This window comes from Protomyctophum bolini, assembly GCF_963924005.1.
Source record: "Protomyctophum bolini genome assembly, chromosome: 1".
In the NCBI taxonomy this organism is placed as follows: Eukaryota; Metazoa; Chordata; class Actinopteri; order Myctophiformes; family Myctophidae; genus Protomyctophum; species Protomyctophum bolini.
In genome coordinates this window covers 23,212,893-23,233,435 of record NC_137862.1, presented here as the reverse complement: position 1 = coordinate 23,233,435, position 20,543 = coordinate 23,212,893, and the positions used below count along the sequence as shown (strand labels likewise).

At 44.7% G+C, this 20,543-nt stretch overlaps 1 protein-coding gene across 1 annotated transcript in view; it reads left to right on the top strand.

Annotated features, from left to right (window-relative positions):
* Positions 1-20,187, top strand: part of neto2a (neuropilin (NRP) and tolloid (TLL)-like 2a) — a 35,214-nt gene extending 15,027 nt beyond the window's left edge. The window contains exons 4-10 of the mRNA XM_080765326.1: positions 244-492; positions 1,414-1,461; positions 3,028-3,155; positions 4,278-4,506; positions 16,177-16,290; positions 16,599-16,729; positions 19,258-20,187. Coding sequence (XP_080621452.1) covers positions 244-492; positions 1,414-1,461; positions 3,028-3,155; positions 4,278-4,506; positions 16,177-16,290; positions 16,599-16,729; positions 19,258-20,094 — 1,736 coding nt within the window. The 3' untranslated portion in view covers positions 20,095-20,187. The remainder of the gene's footprint in view (positions 1-243; positions 493-1,413; positions 1,462-3,027; positions 3,156-4,277; positions 4,507-16,176; positions 16,291-16,598; positions 16,730-19,257) is intronic.
* The last annotated feature ends 356 nt before the right edge of the window (positions 20,188-20,543 follow it).

The following is a 20,543-nucleotide window of genomic DNA, read 5'->3' as shown; positions in this document are numbered from 1 at the left end:
GTCCCCGGGTTAATCAGCTTAATAGGTAATTGTACAATTATTCTGTTCTTTTACTACATCAAGGTGTGTGTGTGTGTGTGTGTGTGTGTGTGTGTGTGTGTGTGTGTGTGTGTGTGTGTGTGTGTGTGCGTGTGTGCGTGCGTGCGTGCGTGCGTGCGTGCGAATCAGGATCTACTCGGCTGTGAGTGGCATGCTTTGATGTTATGTTATTTCTGTGCATCCCCTTCCTGCCTGTCCACCCAGCTCTCCCCAGGCAGCGCATCCAGCTGGTGTTCGATAAGAACTACTACATCGAGCCCAGCTTCGAGTGCCGCTTCGACCACATCGAGATCCGCGATGGCCCCTTCGGCTTCTCTCCGACTATCGACCGCTTCTGCGGCGGGAAGAACCCCGGCCTGGTGACGTCCACGGGACGCTTCATGTGGATCAAATTCACCAGCGACGAGGAGCTGGAGGGCCTGGGCTTCCGCATCAAGTACACCTTCATAGCAGGTACCCTTTGTTCTCTTTTCATTCACCTGACCTGTTCTCTACACATTCGTAGCTTTTTTACCCATATTGACCTTGAGAGCATCTGTGTCATTTTAGATCTTAGCTAATAGCAACATAGGTTTTTCAAAAATCTGTATTTAGAAGGCATTTCGTCGCTGTTTGGCAGAAACCTCCATTTTCAAACTTTTTGTGCATGTTCTTTTTTCTTTCTCGTAAATTAGTGGTTTAAAGGTTTTTCCAATGTTGTTATTGAAGACATTATTCCTACTGTATTATCTGTAGTATTCACCATGAACTACAATAGATGAAAGCTGTCAGAGTCATCTTGTGCTTCAGCAGCTTGAAAATGTACACATTCATTTTAAATAAATTATACAAGTAAAGCTAAAGTAACTGAAGTAATGTAACTAGTTACTTGTATAATGCATCACCTAGTGAAGTAACTAGTTACTTTTTGAGAGCAGGAAATAGTAAGTAGTATTTAACTTTTTAAGGTTAACGTGCCAAACACTGATTAACATACTGCCATACAGATTGGACAACATTTTAATCACTAAAGAAAATGACATAATAGAGCTTTAAAGACGCACGCACACACTCCTCACATACATAAATTAGATACAATATACATAGAATGATGCACATTCACATGCAGTTACCGAACAGCATTCCCCATTTTCTTTCCCCATGGTCAAACAATCAGAGCTCCCGAATCCGTGAGAGTGGAGAATCCCAGGACATCTGTGTGTGTCCCAGCATTGTGTGACAGATATTAATGCCAAATAGAATGCCAGTTGCCGCGCAGGCGTCTCTTTTCCACACATCACCATAATGGGACCTTATCTAGTCTTTGTTGCTTACTGTAGCTTATTTTCTCCTGCCATGATGTGCTCCTTCCAATCTGTATTCCAATCATTTCAGACCCAGATTTCCATCTGCACGTGGGAGGACTGCTCAACCCCATCCCAGGTAAACCTTTCGATACAGCTTTGTCGGGCAAGAAACCTTGTATCTTCTGTGTTTCAACTTGGGTTTTTTTTGGTTTTTTTAACACCCTAGTGTTTTTACTATTAATAACAACTAAATAACAACTAAAAAGGGAAAGGTTTTGGACTTACAAGGTATCCCTCACAACAGCAACAAAATGCCACTTGGTGTCTGATGCCATTTGAAGAGACGTCCCTCCGTGCTTTGGACTTTGGAGCTTATCTTACTGGAAGCTGTGGCATGGAATGCTTGGCACACACAAACGTGTCGTCACTGTAAGGTGGAAACCTTGTATGTCCAAAGAAATCAGCTTGCATTCCATTCTCTTGCATATTCTATTGCGTACCTTAATGGGGCTTTCTGTCGTCGCGTTTGCAGTGGCGCGGTGAGGGAGAGGAGAGCGGGCTTATAGTGTTAGCCTCGATCCCAGGCTTACTCATCTGCGAAGAGAAAAGCCTGGTCACAACCTAAGGCAGAGACGAATACGATATTATTCCGACCAATCACAACACTTGTTTCATTCACGGAGAATGTAAACTGATTTGTAAAGCATCAACCTCATTTCCTTGAGCAGTACTTCCGCCAAAATCCCACAACGTCCACCCAAAATAAACGATAGCGTCTACAGCTTAGTGTCCCATTGGCCGTATAGGGCTAGTATCCCATTGGCTTAGAGCATGGGTTTTCAACCAGTGGTCCGCCATGGGAAAAATTAGCTTAGAGAAATTACACCCTCCTTTAGTCACTTTATTTACATAGCGTTGTGAAACGGGCCCATGGTGAGCGTACACACGTACAAATCCGTTATCTCCTCCCCTCCCTCCTACTGTGACTCACCTGACCTCCCTCCGTCCGTAAATCCTTGAACTTCTTCAAATAAATCCTTGAACTTCTTCAAATAAAACGCTGTCCCTCCCGCCATTTTGTCTCCACTCTTCTCAGCCTCCATTTCCTGGCTTTTAATCCTTGCCACCCTTAACCTTCCTTAATCTGCTCTCCCTGCTTACTGTAACAACCTCTCCTTATGCCTATACCTTCCTGCTGATGTGTGTGTGTGTGCTTCTGTGTGTGTGTGTGTGTGTGTGTGTGTGTGTGTGTGTGTGTGTGTGTGTGTGTGTGTGTGTGTGTGTGTGTGTGTGTGTGTGTGTGTGTGTGTGTGTGTGTGTGTGTGTGTGTGTGTGTGTGTGTGTGTGTGTGTGCGCGCGCGCGTGCGGGTTTGTGTACGTTGACGGTTGGTAATGTCACGGCAATAATGTTTATGCACTCTCAAATAGGTCTACATCTATTCTAAGGCAGCATATACCTGTATAGACATATTATCCTTACTGTGCACAAATGTATTATAAATCTCTGAGCACAAAATGCTGTTTGAGAACCCCAAAATGTTCCACGTGCATGCACGCTGTGCGGCCCCCCACACACAATCATTCTGCAGTTGTGGTCCCCGGCCCGGCCTAATCTAGTTGAATATAGAACAGTTATTCTATGTGTAATTATGCAGATATATTTTTGTCTTTGTTCTTTCTTGATATCCCCCCGGTCTCCCAGACTGTCAGTTTGAGCTCAGCGGTTATGATGGAGTCATTCGGTCCAGCCAGGTGGACGAGGAGGACAAGGTGAAGCCTGGAGACGCTCTGGACTGTATCTGGACCATCAGAGCTCCTCCACAGTCCAAGGTGAGCGCTGAGCGGAGCCCAACACCCATGCAGTACCACAGGTCCCCGCCAGGGGTCCAAATCCCCTCACGGGTTTAACTGTGAGAGTGTTCAAAGATCAAACAGAGTAGGCCCGCAGGGCTGCTGCTAGGGTTGCCAACTATACCTGAAATTCTGACTGTATCTGAAGTGTGTGGGTATTCAGACGGTACTAGTTTATTTGATGTGTGTGTGTGTGTGTGTGTGTGTGTGTGTGTGTGGGTGTGTGTGTGTGTGTGGGTGTGTGTGTGTGTGTGTGTGTGTGTGTGTGTGTGTGTGTGTGTGTGTGTGATTGTGCATGTCTTTAAATGGCTCGTGTTGCACTGTCTCCTTTTTTGTGTTTGTGTTTAATCAATCAGCTGTTTATGCCGTGCTAACATGGACAGACAAACACACACAATCACGGTGCTGCAAACACCGCTTAACAAGCCCAATGTCACTTATAATAAGCAGACTTGGCAACACTGGTCATCATTATATGCATAGGCATTTTAAACCAGAACAAAAAAAAATGCTCAAAGCAAAACACAGATTACAGACTCCTGTATACTGTAATGACTGTGTTTCATTTCTATTCTTCTTCCATTCTCTGGCCTGGTTTCTCTGCTGTTGCGTCTCTCCCATGGTTAAATGGGTCATCAGCACATACTGGTCACCACATGCACACACACACACACACACACACACACACACACACACACACACACACACACACACACACACACACACACACACACACACACACACACACAGTCACAGACACACACACACATACACACGCACGCACGCACACTTGCACACGCACACACACCTTGATGTAGAATAATTGTACAATTTTCCAATAAGATGGTGAACCGGGGACCATGGCACCATCATGATTGGGAGGCATACTTTGGTTAGACATAGCATTGGTTACCTCATGAATTATGCCTACAGTGTTCTCTGGTTAATACTTATTTCACTAATGAATACATCTTTTTCTGTCTGTACGGACGGAGTGCTGTTGCTGAAACGGCAGCAAGCATGCAACACAGGAAAGGCTCAGTTAAAGAGTAGAGAGATAAGAGAATAATAACATTTGAGAAACCCTCTCTCTGCTTGCAGATCTACCTGCGCTTCATGGATTACCAGATGGAGCACTCCAACGAGTGCAAGAAGAACTTTGTGGCGGTGTATGACGGCAGCAGCGCCATCGAGAACCTCAAGGCCAAGTTCTGCAGCACGGTGGCCAACGACGTCATGCTGGACAACGGCGTGGGCGTGGTGCGCATGTGGGCCGACGAGAAGAGCCGCCTCAGCCGCTTCCGCATGCTCTTCACCTCCTTCGTGGACCGTGAGTGACGTTCTCCTCCTCCCCCCTCGCTCCCCCCCATCCCCCCTCGCTTTTATGAGCGGTGCATGCCACTCCGGCATTTGTTTGTCTATATTTGTCTAATCAGTGATAAACTACAACAAGTCATTTCAGGTATGCAAAGCACTTAAACACAAATAAACCCTTTTAACATGATAAAACCATTCTTTATAAAAAATACAAGCATATATGTTATGTGCACACAATATACAACAGTGTTTAAACATGTGCTTAACTCGCCCTGGTGCAGCACTGCTGATAGGGCTGACTTCACACTCTCTACACACTGACGGCACTCCTCTGAGGTGTCAGCAACGCTAGATAAGTTAGGCTAGTATTCACTTGTGTGCCTTCTGAGACTTGGAACTACAGTATGTCTAGTTCGGTGAAATTATGCCTAAACTTAACCCTGACCCTACAACCTCACAAAAACTATACCTAAAGCGGCCGCTGTCCGAGATATGTTCCGATAGGGACAGAATGGTAACCCACCCCTACCTCCCGACATGTCTACACCGCCTTGTGCGTTGTTCAAGTGAACACAACCTCTGCTTCAGCCAATCACAAGCCGTAGTTTGTGTAGTTTATAGATAGATGAGTAGTACAGAGTGTGTGCATTCCTGTCTGAGAGTTGGAAACTTGGAGGGGGATCACTGCCAACGAGTGGCACACACATAAACACACACACACAAGCACGCGGCACGCGCACGGGACTCCCACCGTTGTCTGCCAACTATGACGCCGTAGGGGGCTTTGGGCCTTAAGATTTATGAGCAGCCAAAATTCTCTGTGCATCAGCAGTCGCTAACTGGCACTAAAAGGGTAATTTTCAGCAAGGGAAGCTAATTGTACAGTTTTGTGTTCAAAGCGCAGAGATCAGTGTTGCCAGCTTTTAAGCAACCAAGTCCATGAAAACAACCCCCAAAGAAGTGACTAGGCCACATCTATCTACATCGGCTATTTGAAAATAGCCGATCCACAAGCTCACAACGCGTCGCATTGCGATGCGTTGTAACAACACGAAACTGGGGGTCTCTGGCACAAAATATTTTTAGATGGGGGGGTCAGCTGACAAATGCATATACGTATGTTTTTGATTGATTGAAGACATACAGGGGCCCGTTTCACGAAATTTAGATTAGAGATTAAACCGGGATTTAACAGATATCCTGGCTTAATATATCCTGGATCAGCGATTAACCGGTTTCATGAAAACGGGTTAATCTCGCCAGATTAAGTTTGCCAGTTAACCTGGAGGCTTGATTCAGTTTCATGAAAGCAATGCCACACTAGTTACCATGGAAACTAATGCTGTGGATTTAGCCTGCTCCGGACCAGGCTAACAGCCAGGTTTAACCTAATCCTGATGTCTTTACTGTTCATTAAGCAGTCAATCTGATCACAAACCAAAGATTTTTTCCACACATTCAATTATTGTGAGTTTATGTTGCCTTGTTTTAATCGGTCTGCATTAAAGGACTAATTTAACCACTATATACAAAATCAAAGACACAAAATATATAGGCTGCACAACAGCTTGTGAGCTTGTAGATCAGCTACTTTTGGTGAATGTTCCCCCAAAATAGGTTTGCTGTGGTGCAAGTGGTAAAGAAGAATTATTATTATTATGTTATATAGAAAAATTATTGTAAAGGTAAATATTACCATTACTCATTGTTTTACATTTACAACATATTACCATTGTAACATTTCACCTGCACTATTGAACCCATGACCCACGGTTCACCAGTCAACAACAACAACCCCCTTCCCCAAAGGTAGCTCCCTCAGAGGAGGGAGTTATGGCCAAATATCACGATGCTACAATATAATTATGCTTACAATATTAAGAATTCTGTTACGATTTCATTATGAAGTTTTAAGTTAAGCGTAGTGGTAAAATGTAGACTATGTTTTTGGGGTAGTTAATCATTCAGTCTATCCACTATTGAGAGTATTTTCTCTCTTTAATTACAGCAGCAGTATTTCTAAATCCTAAACGTTTTCTTAAAAACACATGTTTCTATGTCAATGGTGCTCAAACCTTTTCATGTCAAGAACCCCCAAAAGGATATTTATATAGGCCGCGGACCCCCATCTCAGGGGCCCCCACTCCCCCAGGAAGCAAAGATTTGAGCAAAAAATTATATTAGAAATATATTCACCCAAACATTTGCACACATTTTCATGATTTTTTGATTAGTATAGTATAACATAATGGTTAAAGTGGTTACAATCTAATATATAGTGACAGAGATGCTTTCCCGGTCTTAAGGGTTAATGGACTTCAGCCAGGGTGGAGGGTTTACTATTTTCTCTCTTTTTTCCCAAATAGCTCTTAGAACCTTTTGGATCCTCATTAATCCTCATCACACGGCTCATCTGACAGTAAACTCAAGTCTCTCCGAGTAAGTCCAAAGTCCTCTTCAGCAGAAGTCAGCAGCCAGCAGGTTTACTTAGAGGTCGGAGGCATTCATCTTTGTCACTCTGAGAGCGAGATTGGCTCTCATGTTGGCCCTCCATCATCCTCAAGGCGCCGTGTCCGCAGACTGCGTTTTTGAATTGGCAGCGCCTGCATGTCTGCCATGCATTTCTCTGGACGGTGTCCCCTCGTCCCAGCGCCAAGCATCACGCTTCAGTTCTCCCGTTGCCCGGTGTTCTTGTTTGAGCCCAGCGTCCTGGGAGCTTCATGCTGGAAACAGTTCAACATTTGGAGAGAAGTGCTGCTCTTTTGATCCTCCTGGCTGTGTCTGACAACCCGGTTATCGTGACCATGACAAGTCCATGTTAATAATAGTTTCAGCTATTCAGATGTTTGTGCTAATAACATAGATCAGGACATTCCGGGTTGCACGTTGCGGCTATTAATAAAGAGTGGTGTGGTCATCTGTCGTTGCTCCAGTTATCGTTATCGTTCTTTCTGAATTCCTTATTCGTTTTTCTTTTCTTTTTCTGTGACTCGTAACTCCTGGCCAGGCTTGGCACCTTATGGAGGCATAGTTTCTCATTGTAGACTGACTGTGTTTTGTTTTAGTTTTCTGACCGACCAACTTGTGGGACATTGAGGACAATAGACGGTGGCAGAGGCCTGCTTTGGAACTTAATCCTCTGACACAGTCCTCTCCGTACACAAACACATGAATGTATATGAATCGGTTACGACACATGCACAAATTCACTCACACATACTGACAGTAACACAAACTCATGCAAGCATGCTCCTCCTGCTACCACGAACACACACATGCACGCACACACACATGCACGCACAACGATGCATGTGTCGGGGCCTGCATGGCCCTCAGTCTTTCAGTGGACTAAGCATTGAGGTCAGACACTGCCCCCTGGGGGGCACATCCAGAGACACATTAAACAGGAATAAAACGTTGTGACACATTAATGTGCACACTCTCTGCCTCCCATACGTACATGCACACCCACAACTTACAAGCATGAGGGGCGGCCACGCTCCCAAGCGCCTGAGTCGAGGATATTGGAGCTTCGAGCAAATGCCACACGTGAACGCTGCCAGCCAGCGCAAAAATAAATGCTCAGTGGCACGCGTGCCTTACATCCCCAATGTCCCGTTGTCAGAGTTGTTTAGCTCAGAGTCGGGGGAGGGGTGGCTTGCAGTCCGCAACTGTGTAACTGAGATAAAGGCACAGTGTGTGTGTGCGTGTGTGCGTGCGTGCGTGCACGAATGTGTTGTCTAACCTCAATGTGTCATCATGGCATCAGGTGCAAGCACATCAGTCACCAGTCATAATAACCAATATGACCATATATGGCGCTGGCAGGTGGACCCAGTAATGTGAGTGAGGAGGAATCAATTGGCAACGACTAAATTGGGAAAAGCAAAAAATAAATAAAAATAGGATATTAATAATATCTCAAATGTATTATAGCACTTCTGAATACCCAAAGACGCTTTAGATGGGGGGCATGAGGAAACCACAAATAAAAACAACTTAATTAGGAGAAAAAAGGATGGTGTCTGAATTAAGGGCTTTGTAAGACGAGGAATGGGTTTAAAGCAAAGACGCTAATGCTGGAGAAAGATGATCTCTTTTCCTATAGGTTTTGTCAGTACACGTGAAGTATCGTTCTGAACCAGTCTTTAGAGACTTGTTAGAGCAGTCTGATAAAATGGAATTGCAGTAATCCTTCCCAGAGGTAAGAAACTACCGGTGGTTCAGTCCAAGGACCTCGTAGCTGAGAAAGAGATGAAGCAGCCAGGAACCCCCCACTATATATGGTATAACATTGTGTAGCCACAGGACGTACCAGGCACGTTCCCCGGTGGGGAATATTTTTTTTGACAGGCAGGCAGGCCACCAGGAAAGGTCCGGGCGTGCTGCCATTCTGCCAGTGCCATCATGATAATTTCACTGCACCTGTATCAGTGAGTGACAAATAAACCCTCTACAAAGGGTTGTGTTGGTTTGGTCTGTCTGTTGGTTTGTATAATTTATGTTGTTCTGTAAAAGTGGTGGTATTAGGGCTTGTTTGTTTGTGTGTGCCTCGACGGAGTGGGCGGTAGAGTTTCTGCTATCTGCACGCTGGTTGTGGTGGGCCGGTCTGGGCCAAATTCACGCGAAAATGACCGGGCCGAATTTTTGTCCCAGTCCAGCCCTGGATAGTATAGTAAACTTTTTATAGACTGTCTGCACATTTTTTGGAGAGGTATAGGAATAGAGGGAATTACATGAGGGCACAATGAAATAAATACATGGATAACTATGTTGTTATTCATGCATTAAGATGAGTTATAGGTGACTCTGGCATACAGATAGTCATTACGTTATTAAAATGATGGTCTTATAAAAGGATTATGTGGGAATACGATTAAACATTCCATTCCAATTCCATAGAACAAGATGGAGAGTGAGGTTAAAGATAGAGTGCCACAATTTTTGTATTTTTCCAGTTTTTCATGTGTCTATGAGGTGACAGTACTTAATTAGACAGACTGGAGTTGTTTTTATGTGCAATTGTGTATTGACTTTGTATTTAGGGTTTCTTCCTGGAGGCTGAACCCTTGACAGTCAAACTGGCCAATGAAGTAAACAGTAATATAGTGACACCACACTATCAGCCCCTCCCCTAACTCCTCCCCCTTTATCATACAACTACAGCTGTGGGTGCGGCTTCAGTTCAGGTGGATCACCATTCACCACCCACCAGGCAAACCAGGCATACTTAATGAACTGGTGGGCGTGTCCACATAAAAGCATGATTTTAACAAATACTGTACACTTTTTGGAAAAAGTTCTTCCCCCTTATATTGTAATAATACCTGATGATCATGTTTTAGGGTGGAAAAAATGGTGGCACTCCATCTTTAAGACAGTGAGTGGGTTTGTTTGCCCTCGGAGGGAAGCCTATTGAGTGTAGTAATGAGATAACCTGGTGCTAAGGCTATCGGTACCAAATGTCCACAATGAATATTAAAATTGCGGCAACAATAGTTCATCAGTGCTGAGCAGGCAATGATGGTGACTATTGGGTCACTATTGGGTGCATGAGAAACTATGAACAAGTTATAAGGATTACAGTTTATCTTCGTTTCAGGGCACTTCTGCCCACCACTGCAGTGTCTAAGGGTACATGTATAAGAACACACAGTGTTCGGGGGTGGATACCCCGGGCGGGGGACGGTGATATCACTGTACAATACATACTCCTAAGGTCTGGTTGGTGGCAGCAGGGAGTGTTGGGCATGGGGAGGAGGCATGGGGAGAGAGTATGTTTTGCACTCTGTCCGTGTGTGTGTGCGTTCGTGCGTGTGTCCGTCCGTCCGTCCGTTACCAGATAATCTCCGGCACCGTTGGCCCGATCCATGCCAAACTTTGCACACACATTCCCTGGATGCCAACAACGAATATTCCTCAACGGCCTGTTATAGCGCCACTATGAGGCCGATTTAGGCAAAACACATTTCTGCAGATTACTCGTACACATTTTATCCAAACATCACACAATTCGGTATACACTATCTCCATAGTCATGTGATCAACACGGATCTGCACCATTTCCCATCTTCCATCCTGATTGGCTAAGATTGGCTTCCAAAGCTCACATTGGTCCATTTCGAACAAAATGCCACAAATCACAAACAGTGTGCAATTTCCGTGAAATTATACACGCACATTTCCACTAGGCTGAGGACGACATGCCACAATTTTTATTCTTCATGACACAGCCAGGTTTCAGTGAGACAAAATACATCTAGATCAATATGCTGATAATCTAATAGCTTTAAGACCACAGAGATCTAATTTGTATGTACAATAACTCTTCTGTTTGCTTTTGATTCAACTGATTTAAGAGGTTGGGGGCAGATGCAGTAGCCTTCGGTTTTTGGGTCTCTACGTCGTCCTCAGATGAGCCCTCAATCATTGCTTCCAGGCATCCCGGTTCTCCATACATCTGGCCAGTTCATTGGTACTTTGCGCTCTTTCGTCGTTCTTGAGTACATCTACGTATGTTAGTGTGGGTCATCCTTGTGATCGATGCCGGTGTGTTGGTTCCCACAGGGCCACAGCCATAGACTGTAAAATAATATGGACAAAGCGTTCTCCGGGTCTGATATGGACGTAAGATGAAGCCTGTCAGTAAATCGCCATCTTTCTAGATCCGTTTGGACTTCCCCCCTTCTTCTTCGTTGGTTTTTATTTTGACTCGAGCGGGGGGGTGGTCCCGATCATAGACTGCAACGGTAGCCACGCCCCTACAGAACATACTTTTACAGTCTAGGTGAAGTTGGATGACAATGACAGCGCCACAACAGGCCATTATATGAACTTTCAGGAAGTCAGGATTTCCTACTGGCTTCACACAAATCCAGCCTCACTGCCCCCCTGGCCACAGCACCAATTTGCTGTATGTTTTCTAGAGAGAGAGAGAGAGAGAGAGAGAGAGAGAGAGAGAGAGAGAGAGAGAGATTGATTCAAACCTGGATTGGCTGTCAGACCGTAGAGCACCCCAGTAACTGAGCTATGGGGTCGCCCTGGGTCATCATGATGTTGGCTTACTAATAAACTTAGCCGACTAAAACTATTTGTCAACTGCCTTTTTTCACTGAATAAAACTAAATATAAGCTAAGCTACGATGACTAAAACTAAGACTAAATATGTTGATAATCACGTCAACACATAAAAACTACACGGAAATGTTAAGGTGGGGCTAGTGGAGAAGAGATCCAGTAGAACTAAAAGTCATTTTATGTTTGGTTGCGCTCGGGTGTTGCGCTCTGAAAATAGCTGCGTCACGTTGTGAGCTTGTATTTTCAGCATGCAACCAAGTGCAAAATCTGCCATTACGACGACAAAATAATTTTTTTTCAACAAAATAAACTGTAGATTTAAATCTTATGATATTTAGTTGACTAAATCTAGACTAACACTAAAACATTGCAGATGACTAAAACTAAATTTAATTTTATTCAAAAGACTATGACTAAACTAAATCAAAATGTGCTGTTAAAATCAACACTGCTATGAGAGCTGCACCACCCAGTATATGGACGTGTGCCATCTCTGCTAATCAAACCAGCTTTGCCCCAGTCTGGCAATTATCTATGAAGCTCACGTCATTTTTTTGGACACCAGCTTGAGAGTCGGCGGTTAAATAATGACATGCGGCTGTACATAATTGTCGCTGCTCAAATTTGGCAAGTCTACCATGAGATGATGGGCAAAACATGCCAGGCTGCCGGCCTGTTTATAGCCCAAAGACAGTTTGAATTTAAGCCCCCTGCCCTGTCTCGAACATCCATGCCCTCTTCCGTCCGCTCCTAAGTGTAATTTATCCTCTGTCGCACAAAGTGTGTCACGTGCGGAAACGGCCACCGTACGTAAGCGTAAGCTCACGATTGACAATTCTTCCCAAGAATGAAGAATAAAGAAGAATGAAGGTGGTTTACAAGCAGCAAAATGTTATTGGGACAAAAAAAAAAGAAGCTTTGAATTAGCAGCAGTTCCCAAAAATGTGCAGGTACATATCTAACCAATAGCAGCAGTGTTTCAATCCAATCCAATCGAATGTGCAAAAGAGTCAACCGTATATATAGAACGAGAGTCATCATGTCAGTTACAAACTATTGTCTTGGACGTGTGAGCTTGTATGTCAGCTGCTTTTCGGGCCCGCCCGTGACACAACATATGAATGAGGCTTTAGCCTGTAGCATCTGGTGTAGTGCATCCATCTCCCAGGCCCAGCAGCCAGCTTCAATTACCAGGCCGCTCCATCTCTGCCGCCTCAGCCTTCATACGCTAACAGTCAGTTTAATGTGCAGAGTCTCACAGCACCTGGCCAGCCATCTGTGCTCCATGATGGCCCTTTACGGCTCCTCAACCACTCAGCAGCCCTCCTTCTCACTGGCGGACAGGAACAAAGTACATTTACTCCAGCACTGTACTTATTTTTTTTTTCTCTAACATTTCTAACAATACCTTGGTGTACTCAACATGCCTGGGTTCACATTCTGGCAAGTGGACTAAAAGCCTGGTCTGTGTTCCAAAATCGCTGTGTGAACCGGTCTGGAGCGAATGGTAAAATACGTCGTATTGTAGTACTGATTTATAGTCATCAGGCAGCAAACCACAAGGAAGAATAAGAAAGTACCCATTCATATAGTTCTGATTCCGCCTTGTGGTTTCCTGCCAGATGACTACAAATCATTGACTACAACATGACGAAAGTTACCATCCGCTCCCGACCGGATCATAAACACGAAATGGAATGCTGTCCAGGCTAGAAGGTTCCCAGTTCGATGCCGGGCTCCCCCAGAGTTAGTGTCAAAGTGTCCCAAAGATGCTGAACCCCTAATTGCTCCCAATGTGCAGGTTGGTGCCTTGCATGGTTTCCTCTTAGCCTGGCGCAGCCAGACTTCATCGCAATGCGAGGCTAGTTTCCTCTGCCATCAGTGTGTGTGTGTGTGTGTATGATTGTGCATTACATTGTAAAATGCACCATTTACCAAATGCACCATTTAAATACCATCCTCAAGTAAATGTACTTTACCGGTAGTTACTGTCTCTGGACTCTCTCCTCTCCTCTCCTCTCCTCTCCTCTCCTCTCCTCTCCTCTCCTCTCCTCTCCTCTCCTCAGCAAGCCTTTGCCACGGCAGCATGCACGGGGCCCCCTAGAGGGCCTCCTCATCATCATCCCTCTTCATCCTTTGGCAAGCAGGAAATGATGATGTATGTATGGGGGCCCTCACTCTGTCAGGCCTCCTAGTGGCTGTAGGTAATTTCATGCCACCAATCATCCATTATACTCGGCTTGATCCTGATTGGTCAATCAAGGTGTTCAGCAGAGTGATGTTTCTCAGTAACAGACTGATGCAGTGTCGCTGTTTACGTTGCTATGGAAACCGAAGCTAATGAAGTTGTTAAATGCCATTGACAATAAATGGCCAGAATGAGACCAATGATGTATGATCACTTCACACGGGTGTGATTTTACATTTAATTTAAATTGTATAATATAGAAGTCAATCTCAAGCTGAAACCATGCTCATATTTTGAGAATTCATTTGATTTCACCTTTATTTATTTGGGGAAGGCAAATTGATTTCATCTCCCCAGAGCAGAGCATACAATACAATTATTCCATGAACAACATTGAACATCAATCATTACAATATCACAATCCAATAATAATCTTAATAACAATATGAAAGTTTAATACCACAGGGAAGGAGGCTGAGGAGCTGGGGGAAATGTCACACCGACAGCTGTATGACCTGCTTTGACAGCTATAACTTACCGTAAGCATGTAGTATATAGAAGGAGCAGTGAACAGTGTGCCTGCTTAAAAAAGACTGCCTGATTTGCACTGAGGGAATGTGAGCGTGAATGAGATAGCTTGTAGCGAATGAGAATGAAGAGAATTTGAAACAACGCCTCTTCTTTCTCAGAAAACTGAAGAAAGCTGGAATGGGTCCAAAAGTTCTAAGAGCTTTCTACAGAGGCAGCACAGAGAGCATCCTGACTGGTTGCTTCACGGCCTGGTATGGCAACTTGCACTGACCTAAACCGCTAAGCATTGCAAAGGCTTGTGCAGACAGCCGAACGGCGAACGCATCAGCAGATGTGCTCTCCTCCTCATCCAAGCCCTGTACGATGAACGCTGTGTCAGTAAAGCTCGAGGAATCATGATGGATTCAAGCCATCCCAACCGCAGTCTGTTTGAGATGCTGCCGCATAGGAAGCGGTTTGCAAAAAAGCTTCTTCCCCAGAACAATCAGATACATGAAGGAACTGATACGAACCAGAGCGTATCAGGGAAAAGGAAAACGCTAGCCATTGCCCTCTTCCCGGACTATTACGCTCGAATTGCACCTCAGTCTAAAATCTATTATTGTTTATTTATGGAACATAGCCTACTGTGAAGGAAAACAATTATAACTTTTCTACTACAAGGAAAACATGGACATGTACATATGATACTCTTTTTCTACTGTTTGTTTGCTGTGTTTCGCTGTGTTTGCTGTTTGATCTTATGTTATATAATATTTGCTGCTGCATTGCCTGAAGGAAACCAAACAAAAATATTTTTTACTCCCTGTACACAACAATAAAGCACAACCTTGAACCTTGGAATTGTGGACAAAATCATATCAAACGATGACAAAATATTGTGTTGGGTCTGAGAGGCTAAATTCCATCAATGTCAAGGTGGTCTGTGGCTCAAATGCAGAATATATAGTGTAAGTAAGTAAGTAAGCAACTAAATTTAATTTTAAAGCACCTTTCACAGAGAGGCCTCCAAGTGCTTTACATAGAATAGAAATACAGAACAAACAAGCAAACAATGCAGATAAAGGTTTTTGCTGTACAATTCAGCTCAAACAAGACGACAATACGAGCATCATAAATACATCATAAAACAAAAGGTAATTTAGGTTATTAAGTTCATGTTGAACCATCCACAAAGGCTTGTTGAAAAATAAATGTTTTAAGGCAAAAAAATATGTAATGCCAATAATGTGGGCCATGAGTCGTGACATGAAAAGGGTTGAAAACCACTGACTATACGTCTATCAACCCCGACAAGACAAGCCAAGGTAAAACATCATCAATATGTCTGTGGTGTCCACATGGGAGCCAGGCTGTTATTGGACCTCGTCTTGTTCAATCAATAGTCTGTGTCAAAGTATTGGCTTGACTTTGTGAGCATCCATTTAGATTAGAACATTTAGATAACCTAACATGACCTACAGTGTAACACTACACTGCACTACCTCCCACAGCAGAGCATAGAGCTCTTCATTTGAGCTGCGAAACGTTCCCTTTTGTATTATTATTTTAAGTTTCACAATGAGAAAATTGCCGACAACGCGTCGAGACATGTTACGAGCTTGTAAATCTGCTATTTTCTCTACTTTTGTGCGACACTCTTGTATGATGAAGTAGGACATATATACAAGGTTTCTGCCCGGCAGCGAAATATATATATGTATTTTCATTATTAACATTATGACTCTGAGTATTATTATTATTATTACCCTTATTATTATTTAGGTAATTTGTTTTAGTAGTACAGTAGTTGTACTAATAATAAAAGCTCAATGAAGCTTTCTTCTGCAAATGACAAGCTGTATACTGTATAGTGACAGATAGGTGTTCTTTGTCTTTGTGTGACAGCTCCCTGCTCGTCCAACACGTACTTCTGCCACAGCAACATGTGCATCAACAACTCGCTGGTCTGCAACGGAGTCCAGAACTGTGTCTATCCGTGGGACGAGAACCACTGTAAAGGTTAGAGTCAACCTATTCCATTTTGACACACTTGTTCTATATGTTAACTATATAGAACAAGTGAATATATATATATATATATATATATATATATATATATATATCAATGCAAAAAGATTGGTATTCTTATCGCTAGGTTGAAAGTGAGAGACACAAATGTTTTGATCATAAATGTCTCCTCTCTCCTCTCCTCTCCTCTCCTCTCCTCTCCTCTCCTCTCCTCTCCTCTCCTCTCCCCTCCCCTCCCCTCCTCTCCTCTCCTCTCCTCTCCTCTCCTCTCCTCTCCTCTCCTCTCCTCTCCTCTCCAGAGAAGCGTGGCAGGGGTCTCTTCCATCAGATCACCAAGACCCACGGCACAGTGATTGGTGTCTCCTCAGGTGTGGTCCTGGTTCTCCTCATCATCTCCATCCTGGTCCAGATGAAACAGCCCAGGAAGAAGGTATTATAATACATAAATATAATATAATATAATAAAAACCTTTCCACAACGGGTGAAGGATCGACAGACTATATTAAAACTCATTCAGTGCCAAGAATATTTAACCAAAATAGCCAGAAGATATTTACGTACTTTTTAAGTAGTCATATAATATTCATCTTCACTATACGATTACACCCCGGACCGTGGGTTTTTCTGCACATTCGTGAAAAAATAAATCTGCTTTTAAATCCGATTATGTAATCCATAGTTATAGCCAATTGAAAATTCAATGGCAAGGTGGAACGATTCAGGAAGAGAAATATGAGGAAGAGGGGGAAAAGTCTAACATTGAGGTGTTTCTTCTCCCTCACAGCCGACTGTATGGCAATGGATCATAGGTTAGCCGAGATCGCCATCTAGTGTAAAACATAAAAACGTACATTGACTGTCTGTCAGGCCCTCCAGCCTCAGCTCATCAAAAACCTCCCTTCTGTCATGGAGTTTGCATGTTCTCCCCGTGTCCCCTAGGGTAGGTGCAGTAATCCTGGTCACTAAACTGCCTCCCCCTGGCCAGCCGGGGCGCCTGATGGAGGGGAAAGGAACTGGTTGGAATAACGTGTTCCTTCCACGCGCTACGTCCAACCAGGGAAACTCCCCCCTGTCAGGTGTAAAGGAGCAACTTGGACACTCAGGCATGAAGGAAGCATGAGTTCAAGTCCGTTGCTCTCCCCTTGTCCCCCATATATGGGGACTAGGTTGGTTGGAGGGTGTGTAGAGCCCAGCATCACATTAGATGATTGACACAGGGGTGAAAAATGGGTTACAAAATCGTGGGATAAAAAAAATATATAAAAAAATAAAATAAAAATCCCTAGCTGTTCGCCCCTTATACCCAAAGAAGCTCTCCTTAAATGGTGATAAATATGAACAGGCTATAGCCTATAGAGAAGCTGACAGGTCAAGAATGACAACAACAGGAGCCAGGAGAAGATGACAGATGCAGACCCAGGGGCTTATTGCGAATGCAGTGAGCACTTACTATGAGACCTAGCAGATCATGTGTGTCTGTGTGTGTGTCTGTCCCGCTATCCAAATATGGAGTGTGTTGCATCAGCAATCACTCAGCTCCATATATGGGCACAAAAGGGGCCAGGTCCACTCAGCTCCATATATGGGCACAAAAGGGGCACCATATAAGGAGTCCCCAAAGCAGCTATAAGTCCAAAACCCAAATATGTACGAGCTGCGTTCGCTTCCCGCGTCTTACTCGTAACTAAGTCAGATTTAGCACATTAAATGGGAAATTAAAAGGGAAATCCAACACAACAAAATAATCGCATCCGTGTGAATCGAGCAGACTGCGCGTGACCAGTGGTTCCCAAACCTTTTAGCCCGTGACCCAAAAGAGAAAATATTCTAGTGAAATGAGCAGATCTACAAGCTCCCACCGTGACACTTTGGCAGCGCATAGTGAGCTTGTCGTATTTACTACTTCTTGTTTTCTAATTTATGGATTTTTCTTTGATTTCTTTCATGAAATTACTGAAAGATAATGTTTTTAATTTATGGTTGTTTTTTTGGGGATGCTTTTTTTTTAATGTAGGAAACCAAAAAGAAAGGCACCCTTAAAAGAAAATCTGCTAACCACAAATGGGTCCCAGTGCTATAGAACCATAGCCTGGCTAATAACCCAGACTCGGTCTGGCTTATTAGCCAGGCTAAGAGAACCAGTGGTGTACATGGTTTTGTATGTGTGTTGTACAGGAGGTGGTGTACATGGTATTGTATGTGTGTTGTACAGGTGGTGGTTTACATGTACATGGTCTTGTATGTGTGTTGTACATGGGTGGTTTACATGTACATGGTCTTGTATTTGTGTTGTACAGGAGGTGGTGTACATGTACATGTCTTGTATGTGTGTTGTACATGGGTGGTTTACATGTACATGGTCTTGTATGTGTGTTGTACAGGAGGTGGTGTACATGGTCTTGTATGTGTTGTACAGGTGTTGGTTTACATGTACATGGTCTTGTATGCGTGTTGTACAGGAGGTGGTTTACATGTACATGTCTTGTATGTGTGTTGTACATGGGTGGTTTACATGTACATGGTCTTGTATGTGTGTTGTACAGGAGGTGGTGTACATGGTCTTGTATGTGTTGTACAGGTGTTGGTTTACATGTACATGGTCTTGTATGTGTGTTGTACAGGTGGTGGTCTACTCTAAATGGTCTTGTATGTATGTTGTACAGGTGGTGGTCTACTCTAAATGGTCTTGTACGTGTGTTGTACAGGTGGTGGTCTACTCTAAATGGTCTTGTATGTGTGTTGTACAGGTGGTGGTCTACTCTAAATGGTCTTGTATGTGTGTTGTACAGGTGGTGGTCTACTCTAAATGGTCTTGTATGTATGTTGTACAGGTGGTGGTCTACTCTAAATGGTCTTGTACGTGTGTTGTACAGGTGGTGGTCTACTCTAAATGGTCTTGTATGTGTGTTGTACAGGTGGTGGTCTACTCTAAATGGTCTTGTATGTGTGTTGTACAGGTGGTGGCTCGGCGGCCCGGTGTCTTCAACAAGGCGGGCTTCCAGGAGGTGTTCGACCCGCCTCACTACGAGCTCTTCTCGATGCGCGACAAGGACCTCTCCTCGGACCTGGCCGACCTGTCCGACGAGCTGGACAGCTTCCACAAGCTGCGGCGCTCTTCCACCGTGTCGCGCTGCGTGCACGAGCACCACTGTGGTTCGCACGCCTCCGTGGCCACCGGCACCGGCACCCTCACGGGCACGGGCGGCGGCGGCAGCATGAAGCACAGCCGCACCACGCTCAGCTCCATGGAGCTCTCCTACCACAACGACTTCTCCAAGCCGCCGCCCGCCATGAAGACCTTCAACTCCACCTCCAGCTACAAGAAGAGCTGCTACGGATACAAGCAGCACTCCTCGCAGACTCACGACTGTGACCAGCAAGTCATCGAGGACCGTGTCATGGAGGAGATCCCCTGCGAGATTTACGTGCGCGGAGGAGGCGGCGGCGTAGGAGCCACGGGCGGAGTAGGAATGGTGGGAGGCGGGGGTGGAAGTGGAGGGATTGCGGGAGGAGTGCAGGTGGGCATGGGAGGGGGGGTGAGCGGCATGGGAGGGGTGAGCGGCATGGGAGGGGTGAGCGGCATGGGAGGGGTGAGCGGCATGGGAGGGGTGAGCGGCATGGGAGGGGTGAGCGGCATGGGAGGGGTGAGTGGCATCGCCGGCGGCACCATGGGCATCGGCGGCGGAGGGATGATGGCGGGAGGCTGCGGAACCCTGGGCGTGCGCGGAAACAGCGCTCGCAACAGCACCACTGTGGTGGACCCACAGCAGCGTTCCATGTCCATGGACTTCTAGAAGGAGAGAGAGAGAGAGAGAGAGAGAGAGAGAGAGAGAGAGAGAGAGAGAGAGAGAGAGAGAGAGAGAGAGAGAGAGAGAGAGAGAGAGAGAGAGAGAGACAGAGAGAGAGAGAGAGAGAGAGAGAGAGAGAGAGAGAGAGAGGAAAATAGATTAAAAGAGGCCGGGAGGGTTGCAATATTTATTCTTTCATTAAAATTCCATTGATGCCGTGGGATTCTCTGAAGTTAGGTAACCGGAACAGTGTGCACCTGGTACCAACATTGGTGAGAACAGTGAGAGCCGGAGGGGCCGAGTAATCATTCCAAACAGTTTTTATAGAATGTGTTTCACCAACATGTATGATTTGTGTCAATTGCTTCAACGATGGGAGTTCATTTAGCCTATGCTATCATGTATGATCGCATTATTTGGTGTCATGTCACTCGCTGTAGTCTAAATTAAGGATG